Below are 27,220 nucleotides of genomic sequence, written 5' to 3'. Positions count from 1 at the left end.
TGATTCCATAGAGGAAGCTACAGACCTGAACTTTCAAGATCTGAACAGGGTGGTTCATGACAGATGCTCTTGGAGGTCACTGATTCATAGGGTCACCATAAGTCGTAATCGACTTGAAGGCACATAACAACAACAACAAACAATATCTCTGAGAGGAGGTCAAATCTCCTGCTCCTCTGGTGCATTCACTATAGCTGCCCAATTTCCCTGCTTTTTAAAGTTTGATAGAAATATCTGTGGGCTAAAAGTCTGTTTTTACACCACAAGGATTTTTTTTGCCTGTTGGTGAATAATTATTGAATGAAGGTGGTTGCAAGGAGTGATACAATGTCAAAAGAAGTTAATAGTAAGCAGTGGATAGTAGCAGATTTATATACAGGATAGCATGACTAAAAGCCACTGAGGAAAGATTAGCCTTACAGGATACAAAGTGCCCATCCACTGAGCTGGAGCGTTTTTAAGGTCCTGCCTATATTTGTTCAATATGAATATTAGAATCTGGTTTCTTTAAATAATACCTCAGGTTCTCCAGAATCCATACTAAGCATTGAATTCTGTATGAGATGCAAGATTTTATGATCAATTTGGCACTTTCATAAGAAACATCTTACATGCTTGCTAGAATATCTTCACATAACTGAATCATTTCCTTTTTTTAATATTAAATGATGGAGATGAAAGCAGATATTGGGATTCCTCAGTTATGAATTTAGTAGATTATGCCAAGAAAAATATACATGAGTATAGCAGATGTATAAACCACCTGATCCCCTATATCCCGTACCAGTCACTGAGATATTTTTTGGTGGGAGGGAATCTTTGTTGGTGGACCCCTATGGCTCAGATGCATGATTGGTAATGACTAGAAGCCATATATTGGGTGTAGTGGGTCAGGCCTGTGGAATTCCCCCCCCCAACTGAGCTTAGATAGGCAACCCTCCTTGCTGAATTTCAGGTGTACAATTAAGACTTTCTTGTTCTAGCAGGCATTTTAAGGTTGAATGTGGTGGTTTTATTGTTCGGTTGTTTCATTTTATGTATAGTACATTTTTATGTACACCACTTAGAAATGCAAATGATTAAGCAATATATAAATGTCTTAAATAACACTTTTTCCCCTTTTCCATCAGCTGAAGCTTAATAAATTAATTGTCCATCAGTCTTTGTTGTATTAGTCATATTGATTAATGTTAATATTTCAGATACATTAGTATGTCTAGTCTCAATGGATATCCAGATGTTTGGACCTGATACACTGAGTGCAGTAAAACTTGTTGAACATCAAATTACCAGCCACCAAGTACTATCTGAAATCAGGCCACAGGCAGTGGAGCAGGTTCCAACGCAAGCACATGCACCTGCTACGCCAGGTTAGTATTGCTGTTGCTAAATATATTTTATGTAGAATTGCAATGTTGTTGGTGGCTAACCAGTATTCCCTTTTTTGCCCACCAGGCCCTGCTGCTTTCAGGCAGAGTCTGTTCCACTCAGGAATATGTGTCCAACATGTATGGATATAAATCACAAAATGACACACACATGTGCATGTCTTTACTTTTATTAAAGGGTTATGGAACATTTTTCAAGCCAAGGGCCACATTACCCTGGAGGAAAAAAGCTACTGAGGTTGCATTCCAGTAATGGGCAGGACCAGACTCACACATAATCTCAAACATACACACAGAGCTATTTCTTTGGAATTGGAGACATATCTTTAGTTCTTAGTAACTCCACTCAAATTTCACCTTCCATTTTCTTTGCAGACTTTGTAAAATTGCACAACATCAAAGCCCTTTTCCTCTCCACTGAAGAGCTGGTGATAGATGGGAAGCCACATGGAATCTAGCTGTGGGGCATGGGCTCCCCATCCCTCCTTTAGAAGTAATGGTGGCAGGATATTTTGACATGTATTTTAATACATTCATGTGATTTGTAAACATTTATTTTTCCTACAGTGAAAGAGGGTATCCTCAGATGGACTATATATCCCACTCAATCCAACAGGCACAGCTAGGCCAATGAGTGTTGTCTATATCCAAGGCGCAGTGTGCTGTTGGAATTCCATCTCAAAGGAGGCCCAGGTTTTGTTTCTTTCACTTCCTACCCTGCCCTTCTTAGACGGCTAGAATGGGAAATAAATACACACACACACCCAAAAAAGGAGGGAAAAATTAGCCTGTGAGGTAACTTTGCCAGAGCTTTTTTCTAGCCGTTTCCTACCAGTTGAGGAGAGAGGCTGGTCAAAATGGTAACAATTATGGAACAATATTTGCACATGTATATTAAATCATTACTTTTGCTTGGAAGTATTTCTCTCCATTTAATGCACTGCCTGTGGAAGTGCAGGTGGGACAACAACGTTGACTCCCAACACTGATTTTTCAAGAGCCATCTTTGTCCAGCACTGCTGCAAATAGAAGGGGATTTCAGAACTTGTACTTTTTAATTAGTCCTTGAATTAAGTTAGGCAAATGTTCCATATTTCTTTCTGGTGACTCCTACACATTTACATCTATAAACATAAAGGAAAGTACCATCTCTTACACATTCTTCAGCCACTTTGTCACCAGAACTCTTTTCTAAGATTACAATGCCTTAATACTTGCAGAGATCTTAATAGTGAAATTTTCATATTTAATTTGTTCAAGATCAAGTAGCAGTGCACTGAGCAAATGGAAGGACCCTAGTGTGTGAATTTAAAAAAAAAACCCAAAACTTGTAATGATGTCTAATTACATTAGTCCCTTCAGGGGGGAGAGTAATGATGTATAGACTCCAGTAAGGATCTTGTGATAAATAAATTAATTTCAACCCCTCCTTCATGGTCTGTCTCAATTGAAACTAGTAGACAACTACAGTTAAAAATAATTTAACATTAACTTACCACCAAACGTAGGCAGCACTGGGTGCTGATCAGGTTTTATTGCTATCTGCTGTGTAATGTTTTTTATGTTTGTATTTTGATATAGGCTTTTAGTCAGTGTATTCATGGTGGTTTTAATGTGGTTTTGAAATTCTGTCAGCCGCACTGAGCTCCTTTGGGAAGAAGGGTGAAATAATAACAATGATGATGATACAGGAATATTTGCATTGGACTCGGTAGACCCTATTGCCCCACTCTTCCCACTTGGAATGGGGATGGGAGGTTGAGTAATGTGCACCTGAGAAGGAGAGAGGGCTGAATGAGGATAAGGAGGTATGCATGGAAGGTCTGTTCCAGTTATGGTCTGCACACTGCAGTGCGTGTAAACCAGGAAGAGATGGGAGCAATAGAGCTTTATTGAGCCCTATGTTGATCACTCTGTGCTGGCATAGATTGTGGCCTTAGTTTTAAAATGGGATTCTAGTTATCTCTGGTATTTATCTTATGATAAATAGGCTAACTGGCTGTAGGGTCTTAGGCTGATATACTGGAGTTTAAAATTGGCTAACCTCCATGATCTTTAAGAGAGTCTGAGAAATAGTAAGAAGTGAAAACTAGACAAATGAAAATTGTTGTGAGATAGTGGCTTAAATCCATGACCCTGAGTATTATTTCTTTTCTGTAGCATCAAGAGCACCACAACACGTTGCTCCACCACCAGGAATAGTAGAAATAGACAGTGAAAAATTTGCATGCCAGTGGTGAGTACATAATTAAAGCATTTTAATCAACCACAGGTGAATGTTTTGATGGCCCACTTGATTTGTTAATTTTAACATTTAATGTATCTCTTTTTTAAATATATACAGCAGAAAGTTTGTAATTTTGTTTTGAAGCAATATTAATCAACTAATTTGAACATTTGCTGTGTAGCAGAGTATTTGTCATACAAGGTTTTCTCTTCTTAATCTTCCTGTAAAAGAGTGGAGATAGTACACAATCGAGGCAAGGTTAAGAGAATTTAAATTTAATTAATATTCTGACTTCATAATGTTAAGCTGTTGTCAAGAAAGACTGGATGTTATGATGTTCCTTTGTATTTTAAGCATTTAATTGTATCTTCACAGCAACGGGTTTGATTTTCCCATGTATTAAAATAAACATATTTTCTGCTTTTTCTTCCTGAGTTGTGTCTCATGCTTGAACATTTCCATAGATTTGAACATTTTTATATGTATGTGAGTGCATTATTTATAAAAGTATTTCTGTGTTGTCATATCATAAAATATCAGAGCAGTGTATTATGTTAAAACATAAAATACCATTATAAAAAAATACAGATAATAATGAAAGTGACTGGCTTAACAAAAATAAAGTTAAATAGCTGCAAAGGCCTCTCAGCATAAAAAAGGTCTTCAAGAGATGCCTGAAAGTCAACATCAAGGATGCTTGCCAAATCTCTCCTGGAAGAATGTTCCACAGAATGGAACCATTGACATTAAATATATTTGTCCATGTTAATCTATTTTTTAAACAGAGGATCGTTCAGAAAAGTTTATATCAAGGATCGCAGATTAATAAGATTTTTTTATTGAGCCTACTTTACATGAGGCCAACATAGCACCATCGTAAGCTATATTCATGATTTATTTATAATATAAAATACATTATCATAGTCTTTTTCAAGAGGTGCCACATGCATAGCCATCTGTATAGGTAGCTTACCTGGCTGGCTGCTTAGCAGGAGCCCTGGAGAGGCCTTTTCTTGCAGGGCAGATGCAAAGTCCAAAAGGTCAGCCAGTGCCCCACAGAACTGAAGTTGCATCTAGAATCATCTGCAATACACAGAAGTGCCATGTCAATAAAATAGATGTAGAAAGTGCTCCTTAAGTAAGAAGTTTGAAAACCATTGTCGTAGAAGAACAGTAACAGGTAAACCAGTTAGTTTTTGCTTATGTGTTTATCTGATTTCATCCTCTCTCTCCTTTTCTCTCCTTAGGTTGAATGCCCATTTTGAGGTGAATCCAGATTGTTCTGTCTCCCGAGCTGAAATGTACTCCGAATACCTCTCCACCTGCAGCAAACTAGCTCGCGGTGGAATCCTAACATCAACTGGATTTTATAAATGTCTTCGGTAAGATCAACTCATTCCTAGAATATACCGTAGCCTGGGATCTTGTGGTGCACTGAAGTCTGTATCCATTGCCAAATGTGAGGGGAAAGCATGCTTTGGATATGACTGTCATAAATCTTGTATTGTTAAAGGTGGTAATTTTTGAAAAGGAGAAACACAGGCTATACAAACATTCAGTATTGGTTTTTCGTTTTTCTTTTCTCTGTGTTTTGAAAACTAAAACTTAAAACTTTTAGCCAAGAATCTGGGAGAGCTTCCTTTGAATTCGCTGATCTGTAATAAAAAAAAGTAGCCATAGAGTGCAACCAGCATACCGTACTGAGAAAATCTAGAGCCTTTATTCTCTCTTTAGATTTCTCCCCGCCTCCACAACCTTTAAATAGCAATCATTGCACTTCTCTAGTCTTGCTCATATATACTCCAGTGCCCTTTAGAGGTTGCTTAGGGTTAGAAGACACAGTTTCCTTCCTGAACCATTCCATTTCAAAAATAACACAATTCATCGGCCAACAATACCATTTTGCTTTCAGCACTAGCTTTCTGTCTTGCTCCCATCCTTTCTTTTTCCCATGTGCTCCATTACTGTACTCCCTTGTCTTCCATACCAGCTCCATTGCCAATGCCCACACTTTCTTGGTGCTGAAACATGAACTGATCTAGCAGCCTTGGTTGTGTAGCGTTGATAAAATCACTACTCTGAAGCCTTCACTTTTGGCAGGAAACTGCAAAGTGCATCAGTTGCCTTGAGGAATGATATTGCTGACATAATCACCACAATACTTAGAAAATATGCTTGCATGCAAAACAAGATTGTCACATAGAGGAGGGCCGGGATCTCTTCTCGATCGTCCCAGAGTGAAGGACACGGAATAATGGGCTCAAGTTGCAGGAAGCCAGATTTCGACTGGACATCAGGAAAAACTTCCTGTTAGAGCCATACGACAGTGGAATCAATTACCTAGAGAGGTAGTGGGCTCTCCGACACTGGAGGCATTCGAGAGGCATCTGGACAGCCATCTGTCGGGAATGCTTTGATTTGGATTCCTGCATTGCTCGGGGTTGGACTTGATGGCCTTATAGGCCCCTTCCAACTCTACTATTCTATGATTCTATGGTAAGAAAAATCAGTGAAATATACTCACAGAATAAACTACTATATTATTGCTACCACTAACATGTTTGTTTGCTTGTGTTTGGCAGAACTGTCTTTCCCAATCATTCGGTGAAGAGAGTAGAGGATCCAAATAACAATGGGCAGGCACATATTCATGTGGTAGGAGTAAAAAGGAGGGTGATACCCCTTCCTATTCAGATGTACTATCAGCAACAACCTTCCTCCACTCCTGTCCTCCGGGTTGATTCTGTTCCTGATGTAGCTCCGTCTCCTTCACCAGCAGGTATTCATATCTTGTGAATATTGTATATTATGTACTAACTAGATTCAGACTGCAAGAGCATAAAATGTTGGGCTGGTTCAGATACTGCAGTGTAGAACAGTGTACTATATAAACCAGTAGCAGCGCATGTGGTGGGGTGGAGCTGCCCTCCTGACACTGGTGTCACTGCTTATGTGGGCAGGATAATGGCAAGGTCTGGCAATGCAGGTGCACCAGCAGGAGCAGTGCCATCAGCCTGGGACTCCTGCCAGTGCACCCACACAGTCCCAGCCTTGCCTCAGTCCCTCATAGGCAAGCAGCAGTGTTAACTGTGTCAGGATGGTTAGGTGTGCCTATTACATGAGCTGCTACCTGTGTAGGCTTATACATACAGTGTGGCATGTGAGCCAGTATAAAGCTCAACATGCATTCTACCTCCTTTCTGTATCTGGAAGGTTATGTAGGGCCTGCCCTACAATTTTTCCTCTACAAAGAAAAGGCAGGCAAATAATGTGGGCAAGGCACACACAGTGCACAGGAATACATGATACATTCTATATGAGGTGACAGGGAGGCCATCATGGAACCATGCTCCACTAAGCTGCCGTGGATGATTTTGTTTGTTGTTTGAAAAGCAAGGTTTAAATGTCATAATAAAGAGCACTTTATTATGGTGGACTGGTGTGTGAATTTAGATATGTATACTATAGTCAGCATGCATTTTTCGCATTCCGCTATGTTAAATTGAAAATAACCCCCATGCCAGTCTGATGCTTCCCATAAACTCATTTCAAAACAAACCTTACAAAAGTTATAGTCCTAAACTCAGAAACGCTTGCTTAACAACCTTCTAAATTTTCACAGCAATACACAAAACAGTCAGAGAGAATCAAGAGTTCAAAGTGTAAAAAGAGAGAAAAAACAGGCCCCTGTGGGACTTTTTTCTGTCGGAGTTCTCATAATCTGTTCATATTAAAAATCAGCTATATTCACAGAGTACCTGTAATCCTGTTACTGACCTTGCCCCATACTCACCTTCTTCAGGTTAATAGTTTTAAAAAATGCCTAGCTGATTTTTAATTAAGAAATTTAATTAAGAATTAATTAAGAAACTTAGCATTGAACTCAATGACAAGGCTAGGCATGCTCAGTGAGAACCAAGTGTTCTGAAAGCCAGACTGACAGCTGCTGGGCTTGCCTAATCAGAGGGCCACACCCACACCAGACCTTTATTTCACTTTAGACAGTCATGGCTTCCTCCCACAATCCTGGGAAGTATAGTTTGTGAAGGGTGCTGAGAGGAGAGCTCCAGTGGTTGAACAGTTAGCCGTTCTGATTGAGGCTCTGTGAGGGGAACAGGAGATCTCCTAGCAACTCTCAGCACCCTTCACTAACTACGCTTCCCAGGATTCTTTGAGAGAAGCCATGACTGTCTAAAGTGAAATAAAGTTCTGGTGTGCATGTGGCCAGGGACAGCTTTGGTTCAAATTTGGGTGGCAGGCTACATGTGCCTGCTGTAAAATAAAAAGATGGGGGAAACACTGAAAAAGCATGATACTGTTCACAGTGTTTTCCTTTTGAAAAGGGAAGGGGCTTTCCCTCTGCCCAGTGCCCGCCCACCCAATCTCCTCCCCTCTCCCTCCCTATCCCTCCCCTTCTCTGTTCCTGCTCCCTTCTCCCCCAGGTCAGTTTCACCTATCCTAAGCATGATTGTACAGGGGTAAATCCCACTGAAATCAAAAAGCATGCAAATGACCAAACCTGCCCTCTCCTCCTCATCCCTACTATCCTCTCCCTTTTCACCCTCCCCTCCCCATCCCTTCCCTGTTCTCCTTGAGTGGGCAGGGGAGGAGGAAGAAGGAAGAGGGGAGGAGGAAGGGAGAGAAGAGGGGAAGGAGGGGGAAGACAGGTCTGATCATTTGCATGCTTATTGAGTTCAATGGGATTTACTGCCATGCAATCATGCTTAGCATATGTAAAACTGACGGGGGGGAGAAGAAGGAGAAGAGGGAGGGAGGGCTGGAGTGGGCGGGGAGGAGGAAGAAGGGAGAGGGGGAGGGGAGGGGATGAAGAAGGGAGAGGGGAAAGGTAGGTCTCTTCATTCTTATTGAGTTCAGTGTGATTTACTCCCATGCAATCATAGCTAGGATAGGTAAAACTGACCATGGGGGAGGAGGAGGGGAAAGTAGAGGGAAGAGGAAGGTGGGAGAGGGGAGCAGAAGGTGAGGGAGGATAGATGAAGGAAGGGGGAGGGAAAGGGCAAAAGGAAGGTGATGGGAGGGAGGAAGAGGGGAGGGCAGGTTTGATCATTTGCATGCTAATTGAGTTCAGTGGAATTTATTCCCATGCAATCATGCTTGAATATGAAATGGACTGCCTTCAAGTCGATTCTGATGTATGGCAACCCTATGAATAGGGTTTTCATGGTAAGCGGTATTCAGAAGTGGTTTACCATTGCCTTCCTCTAAGGCTGAGAGACAGAGACTGGCCCAAGGTCACCCAGAGAGCTTCATGGCTGTTTGGGGATTCGAACCCTGGTCCCCCAGGTCGTAGTCCTAGGACAGGTAAAACCGGCTGAGGGGGAGGGGAAGGAGTAGAAGGGGGAAGGCGTGGATTGGAAGGGGAGGGGGGAAGGGGAGGGAGGGGGAAGTGAAGGGGGAAGGAAGGAATTGGAGGGAGGAGGAGGGGAAGGCAGGTTTGATTATTTGTATGCTTTTTGAGTTCAGTGGGATTTACTCCTCTACAATCATGCTTAGGACAGGTGATACTGACCATGGGGGGGGCAGGGAGGGGAGGAGGAGGGCAGGGAGGGGGAGGCGAGGAGATTGGATGAGTGGGCACTGGGCAGAGGGGAAGCCCCTTTCCATTCCCAAAGGAAAACATTGTGAACAGTATCATTGTTTTTCAGGGTTTCCCTCACCTTTTTATTCTACAGCAGGCACATGTAGCCTCCCACCCAAACTTAAACCAAAGCTGTGCCTGGCCTCATCCACACCAGTACTTTATTTCCCTTTAGATAGTCATGGCTTCTCCCAAAGAATCCTGGGAAGTATAGTTAGTGACGGGTGCTGAGAGTTGCAAGAGAGGCCCTGTTCCCCTCACAGAGCTTCAATCAGAGTGGCTAACTATTAAACCACTCTGGCCGCTGGAGGTCTGTCATGGGAATAAGAGTCTTCTCTCAGCACAAAGTACGCTTCCCAGGATTCTCTGAGGGAAGCCATGATTGTCTCACGTGAAATCAAAGTCTGGTGTGGGTGTGGCGTTCTGATTAGGCAAGCCCAGCAGCTGTGAGTCTGGCTTTTAGAACACTGACAGTTGGTTCTTACTGAGCATGCCTGGCCTTATCATTGAGTTCAGTGCTAAATTTCTTAAATTAATTAAAAATCAGCCAAGTATTTTTTAAACTTTGAAACTGCAGGAGATAAAGATCAGAGTATGGGGCAAGGTCAGTAATAGAATTACAGGTGCACTGTGAACGTGGCTGATTTTTAATGAATTTCAACAGATTATGAGAACTCTGACAGAAAAAAAAGTCCCAAAGCAGTCTGGTTTCTCTCTCTCTCTCTTTTTACACTTTGAACTCTCTTTTTTTTTACAATAATTTTTATTCAAATTTTCATGAAACATACAAAACAAAATCATAAAACATTCAAAGACAAAAAACAAAACAAAACAAAAATGATTAACAAAAAAATAAAATGTTGACTTCCCATTTGTCGCAGATCAAATCAGTTATAGGTCTACAATATATAACAATTCTGTCTCTTAAATTATATTATAAAATCACTTTCCTCCAGTAATTATCTTAATCAATCATCAAATCTCATAAACATTACTTTATTCTTTCCACAAAAAGTCAAAGAGAGGTTTCAATTCTTTAAGAAATATATCTATCAATTTTTCTCCAAATAAACATGTCGATTAATCCATCTCAATAATAATAATAATCTTATTGTCATAACCATAGTCCAAATAAACATATCGATTAATCCATCTCATCAAAATCTGTTAGGTCCAATAATTTCAATAGCCATTATTCCATTATCCATATTAATTCCATCTTCCATCTTCAATAGTCCTGTTAAGTCCAGTAATTTCAGTGTCCAATCTTCCATTATCAGTATTCCATAATAATCTTGCTGTCATAGCCATAGTCATATAATAAGAGTCTGATGGGAATTTCCTCTATCCCAAATATTTTCTTGCCATCAATTCTGAATAAGTTGCTGAAATATTGTTGTAAAGTCATATCTGTGTTCTTCTTTTTTACAAAATGCACTGGCTCATCTCTTGAGAGTTTTTCCTTTTTTTTTTTTTTAATAATTTTTATTCAAATTTTTCAAAAAAACAAACAAAACAAAGTCAAAAAAACATACAACAACAAAAAATAAAAATAAAATAGTTGACTTCCGATTTGTCGCAGATCAGCTATAAGTATATAATATACATCAAACCTGTCCCTTAATGTATACATACAGAATCCCTTTTCTCTATAGGCTGTCTTAGTTAATCGTCAAATCCCAGTATCATCATTTTATTTTGATCTTTCAACAAAAAGTCTGAGAGGCTTCCATTCCTTACGAAATGTATCTGTCGATTTTTCTCTAAGTAGACATGTCAATTTATCCATTTCTACTAAGTCCATTAATTTCAATAGCCATTCTTCCATTGTTGGTGTTGATTCCATTTTCCACTTTTGTGCATATAATAATCTTGCTGCCGTAATCATATATAATATTATTCTTCCATATTTCTTTTCTATTTGTTTATCCATAAAACCCAATAAAAAAAATTCTGGTTTTGACTGAATATTTATCTTTAGAATTTTTTGCATCATCCTACCTATCTGTGCCCAAAATGATTTTGCCTTTTTACACAGCCACCACATATGATAAAATGATCCTTCTTGTTGTTTACATTTCCAACAAACATTAGAAACATTACTATACATTTTTGACAACTTTTCTGGAGTCATGTACCAACGGTACATCATTTTATAAAAATTTTCTTTAAGATTATAGCATAGTGTAAATTTCAAGCCTTTTTTCCACATATTTTCCCATTGATCCATTTGTATGTTATAACCAAAATTTTTTGCCCACTTTACCATACACTCTTTTACTTGTTCTTCCTCCATATCCATTTTCAGTAAGAGTTTATACATTTTCGCAATTATATTTTCATCATTTGTACACAATCCTATTTCAAAATCAGATTTACTTATTTCAAACCCATACATTTTCTTGTCCATTTTATATCTTTCTAACAATTGTAAATAGGCAAACCATTGAAAACTATATCCTTCCTTTGTCAGTTGTTCTCTCTCTTTCATTATATATTCTCCATGTACATTTTCTAATAGTTCTTGATAAGTTAACCATTTCTCTTTTCCAGCCATTTCTCTTCTGTAAAACGCTTCTTGACTTGAGACACATAATGGTATTTTCGAATAAAACCTTGGTTTATATCTATTCCATATTTTCAACAGAGGACGTCTTATAAAATGATTGTTAAAGTCTACATTTACTTTTACTTTGTCATACCATAGATATCCATGCCATCCCCACTTCAAATTATGGCCCTCCAAATCCAATAGTCTTTTATTCCTTAATAAGATCCATTCCTTTATCCAGACTAGACAGCAGGCAGCAAAATAAAGTCTCAGATTTGGTAATCCCAGTCCTCCTCTTTCTTTGGCATCTTGTAGTAGTTTAAATTTAACTCTTGGTTTTTTTCCTTGCCATACAAATTTAGAGATATCTTTTTGCCATTGTTTAAAAGGTAAATCAGAGGATATTACAGGTATTGTTTGAAACAAAAACATCATTCTCGGTAATACATTCATTTTTATCACAGATATTCTACCCATTAATGACAATTGTAGTTTATCCCATCTTAGCAAATCTTTCTTAATCTCTGTCCATAATTTTTCATAATTATTATGAAACAACTTTGAGTTTTTATTTGTCATAATGATACCTAAATATTTCAACTTTTTCTCTATTGTAAAATCTGTCTTGTCCATTAACTCTTTCTGTTCCCTTAAAGTTAAATTTTTCACCAACATCTTTGTTTTTTGATTGTTGATCTTAAATCCTGCTAACGGTCCAAATTCTTTTAATTTGTCCATCAATACATTAATTCCTTCCAAAGGGTTTTCTAGTACAATTATCAAATCATCAGCAAATGCTCTCAATTTATATTCTTCTTTTTTTATCTTTAATCCCGAAATTCTTTTATCTTGCCTTATATCTCTAAGCAGCACTTCTAAGACCAGAATAAATAAAAGGGGAGATAAAGGACATCCCTGTCTTGTACCTTTTTGTATTTCACATGAATCCGTTAAATCTCCGTTAACAATTATCTGAGCCTTCTGAGATGTATAAATCGATCTAATCCATTTTATAAAATTGTCTCCAAAATCCATTTGCTCCAAAACCTGAAACATAAATTTCCAATTCAAATTATCAAATGCTTTTTCAGCATCTAAAAAAATCAAAGCTGCTTGTTTATCATTTCGTTGTTCTAAATATTCCAACACATTCAAGACATTCCTGACGTTGTCACGTAATTGTCTTTTAGGTAAAAACCCTGATTGATCTTCCTGAATAAATTGTTGCAATATTATTTTCAATCTTTCTGCCAAGATCATTGTAAAAATTTTATAGTCATTATTCAATAGAGATATTGGTCGATAATTTTTTGTTTTAGTTAAATCTTGCTCCTCTTTAGGTATTAATGTTATATTAGCATTTTTCCAACTATCCAGTATCTTTCCCTCTTGCAGAATAAGATTCATTGTAGACTGTAAAGGTAGCAAGAGTTCTTCCTCCAAACATTTATAATACATTGCAGATAACCCATCTGGTCCTGGCGCCTTTCCTAATTTAATTTTGTTTATAGCTTCAGATACCTCTCTTGACGTAATAGGGCCATTAATAGCTTGTCTCTGAAAGTCTGTAATTTTAGGCAAATTCTGTTTAGATATATACTCTTCTGTTTTTTCAGATGAAATTTCCTGACACTTGTACAATGTTGAATAATATTGATGAAAAATCTTTTTGATTTTTACATTATCTGTCAGCGTCTCATCTCCTTCTTGTATCTTTAAAATAATATTTTTTTGACGTTCTTTTCTTAATTTATATGCTAACCATTTCCCAGGTTTATTTGCAAATTCAAAAGTCCTTTGTTTAGCAAAATTTAGTTTCCTTTCAATTTCTCTAACTGTCAGCATTGATACTTGCTTCTGTAACATTTTAATTTGATTTACAATAGAAACTTTAGTTGGATTCTTTTTCAATTCTTCCTCTTTTTGTTTTATTTCTTCCAAAATTAATTGCATTTTCTGTTGTTTCTTTTTTTTTAATTCAGAGTTACATTTAATAAAATATCCCCTCATAAATGCCTTACTTGTATCCCAAACGATATTTTCACTTGTTCCTTTATGTAAATTATGTTCAAAAAACTCTTTTAATTTCTTCTTACATTCTTGTACTACTTTGTCATTCTGTAATAAAGATTCATTTAGTCTCCATCTAAATCCGAGATTTTTTTTTTTTAAAGTTAATATCACAGGATTGTGGTCCGAAAAAGTTTTTGGTAATATTTCCATTTTAAAAATATCCTTCGCTAGGATTTTAGACATCCAAATCATATCAATCCTCGAGAATGTTTTGTGTCTTTCTGAAAAATAAGTAAATTCCTTTGCGTTATCATTTATATATCTCCAGGTGTCCACCAATTCTAAATGTTCCATCAGTTCAAAGCAAATCTTCGGTAATTTACCCTGTGTCTCTTTGATATTTTTTTCAGAAAGCCTATCAATTTTTGGTGAGATTACCCCATTCCAATCACCCATGACACACCAATGATCATATGAAAACTCTGACAATTTTTCCATAAGTCCTGTGTAAAACCATGTTTTATCTTCATTGGGGGCATAAATACCCACTACCAAAATGTTTGTACCCTGTAAAGTAATTTCAACTCCCACAAATCTACCACTGTCATCCAGTAATACCAATTTAGGAAGCAATTGTGGGTTAGTGTAGAGAACAACTCCATTTTTTTTTTTTGGTCCAGCCGAAATAAATTCTTCACCCAAATTTTTACAAATCAAATATTTGGAATCTTTCTTCTTAATATGAGTTTCTTGTAAACAAATTATATCCAATTTTAATTTTTTCAAATAATGAAACACTTTCTTTCTCTTCTGCGCCGTGTTGGCTCCATTTATATTCCAAGTTAGATATTTGTAATCCATCTTTAAGCGTGTATTTTAAAATGTGCCTGATGCTCCTTTTAATCCATCATCTTCCTTCCCCTCCTCTGCATATCCTTGTTGACTTTGTTCCCCAGGAATTATATCCATATCTTTGAGTTTGTCTTCATCCATATCTTTTGAAGCTTTTCTCAAGAAGTCCCTTGCTTTTTGAACAGTATTCAATCTATATTTCTGTTGTCTGAATATAAAGATCACTCCTTCTGGAACATCCCATCTAAATTGAATTTTGCATTGTTTAAGTTTTTCTGTAAGAAAAGCATATTCTTTTCTCTTACGTAAAAGTCTAATAGAAATTTCTTTCGTCACCAGTATTTCCTTACCATCAATTTTAAAGGTATTTTTAAAGTGTTGCTGTAATACCATATCTCTGGTCGTCTTCTTTATAAAGTGAACAAGCACATCTCTTGGAATTTTTTTCATTGTTGCATATCTGGAATTAATTCTATAAACTTTGTCTATTTCAAATTCCATCCGATCTTCATTCAAATCCAGAAATTTTACTAAAGCATTAACAATTTTATCTCTGATGTCTTCACCTGTTTCCTCAGGGATTGCACGGAATCTCAAACAGTGTTCTTTATTTCTTATTTCAGTCACAGCCATATAGTCCAAGTTTTTTTCTAATTCCAGATTTAATATATCTGTTCTATTCTCCAAGATTTGTACCTTTTCTTTAGTATTTTTTAGTATTGTCCCTTTAATCTCATCCACTTGTGTTTTAATATAGTCTTTTATATCCATCAATTCAGTTTTCATTTCCTGTTTTATATCATTAATCCCTTCCATTATTTTTTGAAACATATCTGGGGGTATAGCACCTTCCTGTGGGTCAGTAGAACCTCTTCGCTCCTGGGCCTTAGTTGCTTTTTTAGTTGTCATTTTCAAAAGAAGCCTTTAATTTCTGATATTAACCACTGTTCCAAAACCTAGAGGCAGTCTGTTTCTTTTTTTTTCCTCCACCAACAAAAGAGTTAATATTCCAGGCCTGTTATTATAGTCCAGCCAGCACAGCACAGTTCTTATCTACGTCCAAGAATGCAAAACAATTCTGGTTCCCAACACCAAACGATTAGTAACATATACGAACAGCAGATTCGTCCAAAAAGAAATAGTCCAAGGAAAAAAATAGTCCAAAATATATTTCCATCAAATAATAATTACCTCTCATCCGTTTTTAAACTTTAAAACTCCAAATTCAGGCTAGCTTTTTGTCGTAAAAAAAATATATAAGTTGTTTACATTTTCTTTCTTCCTTAATTATATTTAAAAGAGAAAAAGTATGACTCACCCAGGTTTCTCAGTTGCTGATTCGTAAACAAATCTCTTTTATTGTAGTAATTTAAGCCAAATGATAAGATTTAGACAGAAGTAGGCTCGCTGGTTAAGGACGTTTTTTTAAGAAGAAAAAAAAACGCTTCGCTTTTTTCCAGTACAGCTTGCATGGAAGTTCTGACTCCGTCTTCAGCCGATCGGCATGCCTTCTTATCTCAGGGATTTCCTGATCAATTCCAGCCGCCGACAGCTCAACGAAGTCTTGTGGAAAATCTGATCGGTTCTCCTATACCTTGGAGAACATTTAAGCCAGTCAAAGTTTCCTCTTGGCTGGCTTTTAACCTGAAAAAAAGCTTCCTCTGAGACAGAGATCTCTCAGAGACAGTCACCAGCTGAGCACTCACTTCCGGGAAGTCCCTCTTGAGAGTTTTTCCATTGTCACATGGCTGCAGTTAATTCCATAGATTTTCTCTATATCAAGCTCCATCACGTCATTCCAGTCCAGAAGATTATCCAAGCCATTGATAACTTTATCTCTAATATCTTCATTAATTTCTTCAGAGATAACGTTAAATTCCAAACAGTAGATTTTATTTCTAATATCCATAAACTCCAGATCTTTTTCCAATTCCACATTTGTTCCAATCTCCAGGGCTTGTATCTTCCCTTTATTTTTTCTTTTCTCATCTCTGATCTCATTCTCCTCTCTCACAGGATCCCCTATTTCTTTAAGCTCCTGCGTCATTTTGCTCAGTTCAATTTTCAGCTCCTTACTGCCCTGTCACAGGGTTTGTTTCGTTATCTCAATCTCATCCATTATTTTCTGAAACATAATTACTTCCAGATTCTCAGCCACTTTCTTGATTGCCATTTTTAAAACCACGAAAACAAAACAAAACAAAAATAAAGAAGAACCACTTCTTATTTCAGCAACAATTGGGTTAATATTCCAGTCTTGATGACATCACAGTATAAACAGAGCAGCCTGCCTTATCTCTCTATGTTCAAGAATACAAAACAAATTTAGTTCCCAGCATCAAAACAGTTAGTGGCGTCGTGAAGAAGCAGATTCATCAAAATAAAATAGACCAAAAAGAGAATAGTCCCAGACAATATAATGTTCCTCGGAATAGAAATCCCTCTTCTGTTTATATCTTTAGAATGCACTTCCAGGACAGCTTTTTGCAATAGAAACAGAGATAAACTGTTAATTTCGTGAATAACAGAGAAGAGTTATAGCTCACCCAGAAGTTCTTTAAAGCTGATTCATTTGACAAATCTCTTTTTGCTGCAACAATTTAAACCAAGTAAAAAAAATAATAGAAAGAAGGGTGCTTGCCTGTTAGTCCGTTTTCTCTTTGAAGAAAAGATAAACGTATCGCATTAATCAGATAGAGCTTGTTCGGAAGTCCGTCTGGCATTGCTGGCTGGACCTTTTCTCATAAATTAATGAAATCCAGTCCTCCCAACAAAAACAGGCTTTTGAGGTTGATCTCTACGTTTCTCCCTGCCCGGGAGAAATTTCATCAGTCAAAAAAAAATGTTCTGACTGATTTATATCTGAATAAGCTTCTTTTGAGGCGGGAGCCCGTCTCAAAAGCAGGCACAAGCGAAGTCACCCTTCCCGGAAGTCTACACTTTGAATTCTCGATTCTCTCTGACTGTTTTGTGTATCGCCATGAAAATTTAGAGGTTCTTAAGCAAGCATTTCTGAGTTCAGGACTATGTTGGACTCTATGTAAGGTTTTGTTTTGAAATGAGCTTATGGAAGCATCAGAATGGCATGGGGGGTATTTTTGTTTTAGCATTGCGGAATGTGAAAAATCCTTGCTGACTATAATATACAACCACTCTCGTGGCTATATCATACTTGAACATCTGTCTGGACTGCACAAAATCTGTGGCTAACATTGACTTCATAAAGTGAGTGATTTAAGTTACGTGATAATTGTTCTTTGAAATGTTGCTTGCTATAATTTCAGTGTTCCCACTTAAGGCTTCTCCCCCCTTTATTTGGTCAACAGGACTCCCACATGGACCACCAAGTGTAGGAAACCATTTTCAGAGGCCTCCTCTTAACAGTCAGTCTTCAACTCTAACTGCAACACAAATGTCTTTTCCTGTTCAAGGTGTACCTACAATAGTACAGACTGTTTCCAGGATACCACAAAACCCTTCAGTTCACAGTCAGCAGCAACAAAATGCTCCCATGACTGTCATACAGAATAAAGCTCCAATTTCTTGTGAAGTGGTCAAGGCCACAGTAATACAGAGCACTGTTCCCCAGTCTGCAGTTCCTGTTACTATTGCTGTAGCAGGTGGAGCACAAACTTCAAATCAGAATCCTAGCAGTGCAGGACCACAATCATCTGTTACTGTTGTCAGCTCTCAGACTTTGCTTCATCAACCTGTAATTCAGCAGTCCCCTTTACATGCAGTGGTACCAGGACAAATACCTTCAGGCACTCCTGTTACCGTAATTCAACAAGCTGTTCCTCAGGGCCATATATTTGGCAGAGTACAGAACATACCAGCATGCACATCAGCAGTTTCCCAGGGTCAGCAGCTCATTACCACATCATCGCAGCCAGTACAAACGTCATCTCAGCAGTCCACAGCTGGTAACCAGCAGCAAGACACGGTCATCATAGCACCCCAGCAGTATGTTACAACTTCAGCATCCAATATAGTTACTGCTACTACAGTTCAGAATTTCCAGGTTGCAGCTGGACAGGTGGTTACAATTGCTGGCGTCCAAAATCCCCCAACATCTAGGGTAGGGTTTCAGAATATTGCACCAAAGCCCCTGCCTTCTCAGCAAGTTCCTGCAACAGTGGTACAGCAACCCATGCAGTCGCAGCAGCAGCAGCCGCCTCCACCACCGCAGCAAAGTGTAGTGATTGTAAGCCAACCAGCTCCACAAGGTCCAACGTACGCACCAGCCATTCACCAAATTGTTCTTACCAATCCAGCTTCAATCCCTGCTGGGCAAACTGTTCAGTTGGGTGGGCAACCAAACCTAACTCCAACTTCTTCCCCATCGCCTGGACCAATTTCAAATAACCAAGTCTCTACAGTAATATCATCTCCACCTCTCACACCCCAAACACAAGGACCCCCTCCCACGGTCAGCCAGATGCTTTCTGTGAAGAGGCAGCAACAGCAGCAGAATTCACCAGCACCGTCCCAGCCACAGATACAAGTCCAACAGCAACAGCAGGTACAGATGCAAGTTCAGCCACAGCAAAGTAACCCTGCAGTGGGCCAACCTCCTCCGAGTGAATCCAGCCTGATAAAACAGCTGTTGCTTCCTAAACGAGGCCCTTCAACTCCAGGTGGCAAGCTTATTCTCCCAGCACCACAGATTCCCCCTCCAAATAACGCAAGAGCTCCCAGCCCTCAGGTGGTTTATCAGGTGGCTAATAACCAAGCACCGAATTTTGGAGTTCAAGGACAGTCTTCAGCTCAGCCACTACTAGTTGGACAGCAAAATGTTCAGTTGGTCCAGAGTGCAATCCAACCCCAAGGAACAGTACAAACAGTTCCCATCTCCAATTTACAAATATTGCCAGGCCAGTTGATCTCAAATAGTCCAGCAACCATTTTCCAGGGGACTTCTGGCAATCAGGTTACCATAACAGTTGTGCCAAATACTAGTTTTGCTACAGCAACTGTGAGTCAGGGAAATGCAACTCAAATCATTGCTCCAGCTGGAATTACAATGAGCGGCGCACAGGCAGGAGTTGGGCTTCAGGTGCAAACGCTTCCACCTACCCAGGCGCCATTAGCTGGACAATCAACGTGTTCTGCTACTGCTCCACCATTCAAAGGAGATAAAATCATTTGCCAAAAGGAAGAGGAAGCAAAGGAGGCAACAGGTTTACATATTCATGAGCGTAAAATTGAGGTTATGGAGAACCCTTCTTGCCGAAGAGGAGCTGCAAACACCAGCAATGGCGACGCAAAAGAAAATGAAACACAAGTGGGAAGTCTTCTAAATGGAAGAAAACATGACTCCAGTCTACCTCCAGCTAACTCAGGGAAAACTCAGAATGAGGCCAATCAGTTCTCGCAGATCAGTAATGGACCATCATTAGACTTGGGTGAAAATGGAGCTCTTGGAAAGCAGAACTTTGAACAACCCGAGACGCAGGAAATTAAAAGTGATTTGAGGAAGCCCCTCGTTAACGGAATCTGTGACTTTGAAAAAGGCGATGGTTCCCATTTAAGCAAAAACATTCCAAATCACAAAACTTCCAATCATGTAGGAAACGGTGAGATTTCTCCAGTAGATCGTGGGAATTTGGATGCCACACAACAAGTTGCTGCCAAAGGTGATCAAGGGGAAAGATTTTCCAATGGGCCTGTATTAGGATTGAGTACTATGCCTGCTGTAAGCAGTGCACAAGAGGCTTCAAAACTGTTAACCCAGCAACTTAGTAGTACCAGTGCTGATGTACCTAATGGTCCTCTAAGTTTGAATTCAGATGTGCCTCAGCAACGCCCAAGTGTAGTTGTTTCACCACAGTCAACGGCCTCTGTTATACAGGGGCATCAAATCATAGCAGTTCCACACTCAGGACCTCGTGGGTCCCTGGCTACCCTGTCATCTGAAGTTCGGTCAACTAACGGCACAGCAGAATGCAAAACTGTAAAAAGGCCAGCAGAGGATAATGATAGGGAAACTGTTCCAGGAATCCCACATAAAGTAGGAGTTAGAATTGTTACAATCAGTGACCCTAACAAGGCTGGCTGCAGCGCAACTATGGTTGCTGTGCCAGCTGGAGCAGATCCAAGTACTGTAGCAAAAGTAGCAATAGAAAGTGCTGTTCAACAAAAGCAGCAGCAGCAACAGCAGCATCCAGCACCATACATGCAAAGTATGGTCACACAGGTAAGTCCAGAGCTTTCTCTTTTATTTATTTTAGCTCCCAAACTGTATTTTTGTGCTTGTGTGTGTGTGTGTGTGTGTGTGTGGAAATGTAAAAGTTCTACTCTTGCGTTATTTCATATGTTCACTTCACAATGTTAAGAAAACTATTTTCTTTATATTCATATATGGATGAGGTATCGCTCACTGTTTTCTGTTTAATTAATAGACGTACACCTTTAATTCATTGAAATGAATTGCAGTCTTTCAGGGTATAATGCACAGGAAACCCTTTGTATTTACTTTTATTTAAGTACTTTCTTTATTTTGAAAACTGAGGGATGTTTCCTTCATATTAGAGTTTTCAAGTGATTTTGTTCCTGCATATCACATTCAAGGCTGTGTTTTGCATCTTAATGCTTCCATTTGCTATAGATGCCTTATTTATTCAACATGTATACTTTATATATGCCTTATGCAATTTTGTATAAAAAAACAAACATGTAACTGAAGGATAAATTATAGATGGTTTATTTGTTCTGCATAAAGATTCTTGAAAAAATTGCAAGTTTTATTGAAATGGGTGAAACATTTGAGCATTAAATGGATAATGCCAACTCTTCATCATCAGTAGATGTAATATCTGTTCACTAGTTATGTAAAATACTGTTTTTCCTACTACTTCACTACGATAGGATACATATTGTATATTCTTTTAGTTTTTGTGTGGAGAACTGATGCTCATGGATCTACTATTAATAATAAAGCTCTAGGGATTTTATGTAAAAATGCAAACTTTTAATCTTCATTCTAATGAAAGCAGTCTACATGTGGTATTACCTCCTCACATTTTGGGCCCTTACATTCAATAATAGATCTATAGTACTGAAAGTAAAATCGCTAGCCTTTCTCTGAGGTGTACATTTTATTGGAGCTGTGCTGGAGAGACATTTGCAGCTTCTACTGTTCCACAGTAAAGGAATTATCTGGGAGAAGCAAGAATTACAAAAAGTGGGAAAGCCTTGGGACTCTTGGGACCCTGAGACCATGGCCGAAATGGAGATCCAAAGAAAATATAATGAAACATTAGGGAGGGGTCAGTGCATTGTGGAAATTCAGCATATATACACTTTGGATGCATTAGAAGAAACTGTCTAATTTTCTTTCAGTTTCTACACCGTCATATTAGCAAACAACAGCTGGAGATGGGATGCATGCAGGCAAAGTTCTGCACTTTTTTGATCCATTGATTTCAGTGAGAGAAAGCTTGGGCTGAATCGTGCACTTATGTTTTGCATGTTATTATTTATTGCACAATTACAACTGCAACGTTTGGGGTATGGTGTTTTGTGTCTATAATATGTGATTTGCAAATGTGTTAATCTCTATGCTATTGTGTGTATCTTCTGGATCATCCACAGAGCACATGTGGATATCTTGTACTTTTTTTTACCCTCCATCTTCCTAAACTCTGCAGCATATTCAGTTCTCCAGTTTGAAATATTTATAACTCATCTAGCCAAACAGAATGGATATTTATCATTATTTATTGTTTTATAATAATAAGCATCTCCCAGCAGTGTCTCCATCTTGTCATGATTCTGCATTAGTCTGTTGGCCCTCATCCGACCCATTACTCCTCCAGGAACTACTTCAGCGCTAACACCACTTCATCCAGTTCACATGAAAAGGAGAAATAGAGCTGTGTGTCATCTGCATATTAGTGACACTGATCTTGCTCATGTCCTTCTATGTGCATTGTAAGAGCCCATAAGAATTCTGCAGTCAATGTGGGATGCTTGGCCAGAGATATGAATTATGCTCCTATGGTGTATAAATTTTTTTTTAATTGCAAACTAATAATGTTTTAATGTTATCAATCCACTCATCCTAAAAGAAAGCTTGCCCAGTGACTGTAGCACATAGGAGAGTGTGGTGTGTTTTCTAGAAAGCAGTCTCAGTTCACATAAAGTTAAGGAGTCACCAATATGCCCCAGGATCCTCTTAAATGAGTAGAAGCTCTGTAACAGAAATAAAGGAGGTTCCATGGAAGCAAGTCAGTGCTGAAATCATTCCCTGAAAGTGGAAAGTTTGAAAACTACTCAGATAGAATGTTATATGTGAATTCATGCACAAAAGCAAAAAGCATTCTGTTGCACAGAGTAATCAGCATTGCTGTGCTCACTGAGCCCTTCACCTACTAAATATCTCATTAGTGCTGTTGGAGAAAAGGGTGACCTTGGACTGAAGAGTGAGCAGTCTCTGGATTGGAACAAGCATCATGAATGTGACCCAAAGATTGAATGGCAGGGATTCTGTAATGTACATCCCTGCCCCCAGTAATCTCAATCTCTCTCTTTGTATGTTTGTAGATGACCCCTGATGGGTTGGAAACAAAGGTGTAAGAAAGTTTGAAATAAAGATTTGCTCTGACACAAGAAGAAAAGGATTTTTCTGATCTTGGATTTCAGTGTCTGTCCCATTAATTTCACCATTTTTTTTTGTTAATAGCTAGACTAGGAATAAGAACAGCCATTGTAGTTGTTATAGTTTCCACAGAAATGGACTTTAACTTGGCTGGTGGATGGGCTGAAAACACTTCTCTATTGGATGGCATGATTATGACCTCACAATTCTGTTGGTTTAGCTACTCACATAAGGCTACTGCTATTGAGCTAGACTACAACATATCCTTCTGTCACTTTACAGACCACAAAATCTTGTCAAACCTCTAAGGTGAGAAGGTTGCAGTTACTAGGTTGATGAAAGACAGGTGGCATGGAATCATAATATAATGTATATGTTTGGAGTCGATTGTATTCATAGAATAGTAAGTTGGAAAGGGTCTATAAGTTGGATTCCTACTCAGTGCAGGAATCCAACTTAAAGCATACCTGGCAGGTGGCTGTCCAGCTGCCTCTTGAATGTCTCCAGTGTTGGAGAGCCCACCACCTCGCTATCCATTGTTGTATTGCTCTAACATTAGAAAATTCTTCCTGACGTTCAACCGAAATCTGGCTTCCTATAACTTGAGCCTGTTATTTTGTATCCTGCACTCTGGGATGATCAAGAACAGATCCTGGTCCTCCTCTGTGTGATAGCACTCTTCAAGTACTTAAAGAGTGCAATCATATCTCCCTTCTCAAGGCTAAACATGCCCTCTTCTTTCAGTCTCTCCTCATAAGGCTTTGTTTCCAGTCCCCTGATCATCCTTGTTGCCCTCCTCTGAACCTGTTCTAGCCATTGTCTGCATCATTCTTAAAGTGTGGTGTCCAGAACTGGACACAGTTCCTTGTTGCAGAGAGACTCCCTGGGTTGAAGGACCAAATGACAAAGCAAAGGAGATTGCTTCTGGACAATGGCAAGAGAGAGAAATGTGGGTTGAGGTTCCTTCTGTTTCTTGATTCTTGAATTTAGTTAGTGCTTCTTTTTAGAAATAAAGGTGCTTTACTTCCAAGATTGCAGTAGTTGAGTGATGAAGGAACTTTGCAAGTGCTCAGCATGATTTTTAGTTATTATTGCACATATTCCAGGAGACATCCCTAGTACTTTTCCCTACCTCTACATTTTTTGTTCTACTGTTGTAGTCACATTAATATATTAATAATATTAATTCTTTCACCAACAACTATAAGAACCGTAACTGCTGTCCTGTCTTGTATAGTTTTCATTTAAATACAGTGTAAAGTTGGGTAGAAATGTGAATTGTGTTTGTGAGCTAAAATATTGGAGAAAGGATATATAATAGCTCATTCAGAATACTTTCCATATGTGGACATATTTCTGCAACATCAAATGCTCACTTTGTCAAAACAGGACAAAGTAACAGGAGAAGAAAGTGTCCAGGTCAGTAGGAGAGTTCTCAATAGCTATGATGTCATAATCATGTCTGCTATAATAGGGCAGCTTTTCCAGTTTGCCTCCAGGATTGAACATTGCACACAACTTTAAAAGTACATTTTCCTGAAACCTGTAAGACCTGCAAAACTGACTATTGTTCCACTTGCTACTGTTTGACTAATTGATGATTGATGCTAAATCGGAGATTTAGGGGAAATTTTCTTGTAGTTATTGTATAAAGATAGGGGCCTTAGCTACATTTACATTTCCTTTTTTGCTTTGCTGTATTACTAGATTTTTTGTTTAAGTCAGCCGTTTCTTGTTTATAGAGGGCAGGTCCCTGGTGCAGAGTGGTAAGCAGCGGTAACGCAATGCAGCCGAAGCTCTGCTCACGGCCGGAGTTCGATTCCAACGGAAGGAGGAAGTCGAATCTCTGGTAAAAAGGGGTCGAGGTCCACTCAGCCTTCCATCCATCCGTGGTCGGTAAAATGAGTACCCAGCATATGCTGGGGGGTAAAGAAAGGCCGGGAAAGGCACTGGCAATCCCACCCCATATATACGGTCTGCGTAGCAAACATCGCAAGACGTCATCCTAAGAGTCGGAAACGACTCATGCTATAAGTGCGGGGACACCTTTACCTTTTACCAGAGAAAAACCGCAGAAGGAGTCTGGCACCTGACATGCCTTGTTTTCCTCCTTCCTTGGCAGCCCCGTGAAAAGCCTCTCCTGACAGATGGGTGCCCTGCTGAACTGGCTAGGCCCCAGTCACTAATTGTGCCTCTGCCCAATTTTCAGGAATCCCCCCTTCCTTTGATCTGCCTGCACTCGGCCCACCCACATTCAGCAGGGCCTTTTTACCCTCAGGAGAGGCTTTTCAGGGAGAGGAGGGGAAAGGAAATATTATTGTAACTGAAAATATGATTTGCAAATTTTTGTGAAACTAACAAACATGACTTTTTCTTATGCAACTGACGCTAAGCAGAAACCAAGCATATATTGATTTTTACTTGCATTTTAAATGGAGTTTGATAGATAAAATGCTTTAGGTGTGCAGTTTTGTTTTTGTTTTTAGTGAGTTATGGATGATCTATTATTAGTATAATATACTTGTCCTATAACCATTTTAACATTTTGATGTGTTCCTGCAAATTGTTGTCTGTACAAAAACATAGCTTGTGGGGCCCTTTCCTCCTGTGTTATAATGCTCCTTGGTTATTTGCAGAGTTCTGTGTTTGTGTTTTATAGCAAGTCCTTACTGGACGCTCTGAGCACCTCAAGAATATTGGTTGTTTTTAGGTACTGTGCCAATTTTTGTGTATTCTGTAAATACACACAAGTGATCTGAATTACAAATTTCCATCTTGATTGTTTAAAAAAGTCTTGGAAAGACTGTTATATTCTACACCTTCAGATAACTTTGACAGAGTTATAAGATCAATTTATTTACTGATTCCTGTTGCTTGTAGTATCATGGCCCTCTTCCTATTTCATCTGACTATTATAAACTCCTTTCTAAGTCCTGTTATGACATGTCCTTGTGCTTCTTCTTTACATGGGTTAACTCAGTCCTATGTAAATGTAAGTCCAACTGTGTGTGTTTGTTTATTTTAAAGTTTTTGTAAACTGCTTTTAAGGGCCGTGTTCTCACAAAATGATATTCAGGAAAGGAGTGATACAAGGAAAAAATGAATATAACATACAATATTAAATAAGTATGCTGCTAATGTCAGAAAGCTACTCTGAAATATACAAGGTACTTATGATCCTAGTTAAAAGCAATACTGAAGAGAGAGAACTGCAAAGGCTGCTTAAAGGACTGTCACTGCAGGGGCAAAACATAAGTCAGTTGGAGCCACTACCAAAATCCCCTTTCCCTTGTTCTCATCAACCTAACATATTCACAGTGGGCACCCAAGAGGGCTCCCTGCAGCAGATCTGTGTATTTATGCAGGATTATAATGGGTGAAGGCAGGCCTTCAGAGAGCATAGTCCCAATCCATTTACAGCTTTAAAGGTTAAACACTTTGAATTGGGCCCAGAAATGTACTAGTAGCCAATGTAATGCACAAAATTGGTGTTGCGTGTGGTAGAGTGGGATTTCCAAACTCTGGTCCATGGATCAGTAGTTCACAAGCGTTGTGTAGGTGCTCTGTGGCATTTTGATTTTTAAAATTTGTATTTTTACTGCTTTTATTTCTTGTATTGTATTACAATTTGAATTCTATGGAGTGCCAATTGTAGTACAATCAAATTCAATATAAGAAATCAAAGAAGCAATAAAAATACAATTAAAAATCATACAGCATCTAGCACAGCGCATTACAATTGTTACAACAGGCAGAAAATCATGCATTGTCTGCCAAGACTGTCAGCAGTTTTCAAGTGTTCTGTGGGGGGAAATGTTTGGGAACCACTGTGGTAGAGGATTAGAAATGCAATCCTTAGGCCCACATGACATTCGCATATTGAACACCATGTTATAATATGAAACTGAAACTCCTAAAAATGGCTCTGTGTGGATTGGGCCTGCAAACTGGCATAGACCTGTATATAAAAATGTGATATTCAGCGTGCATA

The 27,220-nt window shown here is 38.7% G+C and overlaps 1 protein-coding gene across 3 annotated transcripts in view; it reads left to right on the top strand.

Annotated features, from left to right (window-relative positions):
• ARID2 (AT-rich interaction domain 2) overlaps positions 1 to 27,220 on the top strand; it is a 143,619-nt gene that overhangs the window by 90,156 nt on the left and 26,243 nt on the right. For all 3 annotated transcript variants that reach the window (XM_061639890.1, XM_061639892.1, XM_061639891.1), the window contains 5 exons: positions 1,203 to 1,370; positions 3,549 to 3,624; positions 4,863 to 4,997; positions 6,198 to 6,394; positions 17,957 to 20,826. In XM_061639890.1, coding sequence (XP_061495874.1) covers positions 1,203 to 1,370; positions 3,549 to 3,624; positions 4,863 to 4,997; positions 6,198 to 6,394; positions 17,957 to 20,826 — 3,446 coding nt within the window. The remainder of the gene's footprint in view (positions 1 to 1,202; positions 1,371 to 3,548; positions 3,625 to 4,862; positions 4,998 to 6,197; positions 6,395 to 17,956; positions 20,827 to 27,220) is intronic.

The sequence above is a fragment of the Rhineura floridana genome, chromosome 8 (assembly GCF_030035675.1).
Source record: "Rhineura floridana isolate rRhiFlo1 chromosome 8, rRhiFlo1.hap2, whole genome shotgun sequence".
Taxonomy (NCBI): Eukaryota; Metazoa; Chordata; class Lepidosauria; order Squamata; family Rhineuridae; genus Rhineura; species Rhineura floridana.
The sequence above is the reverse complement of the archived record's forward strand: the minus strand, read 5'-3'. Positions and strand labels throughout refer to the sequence as shown.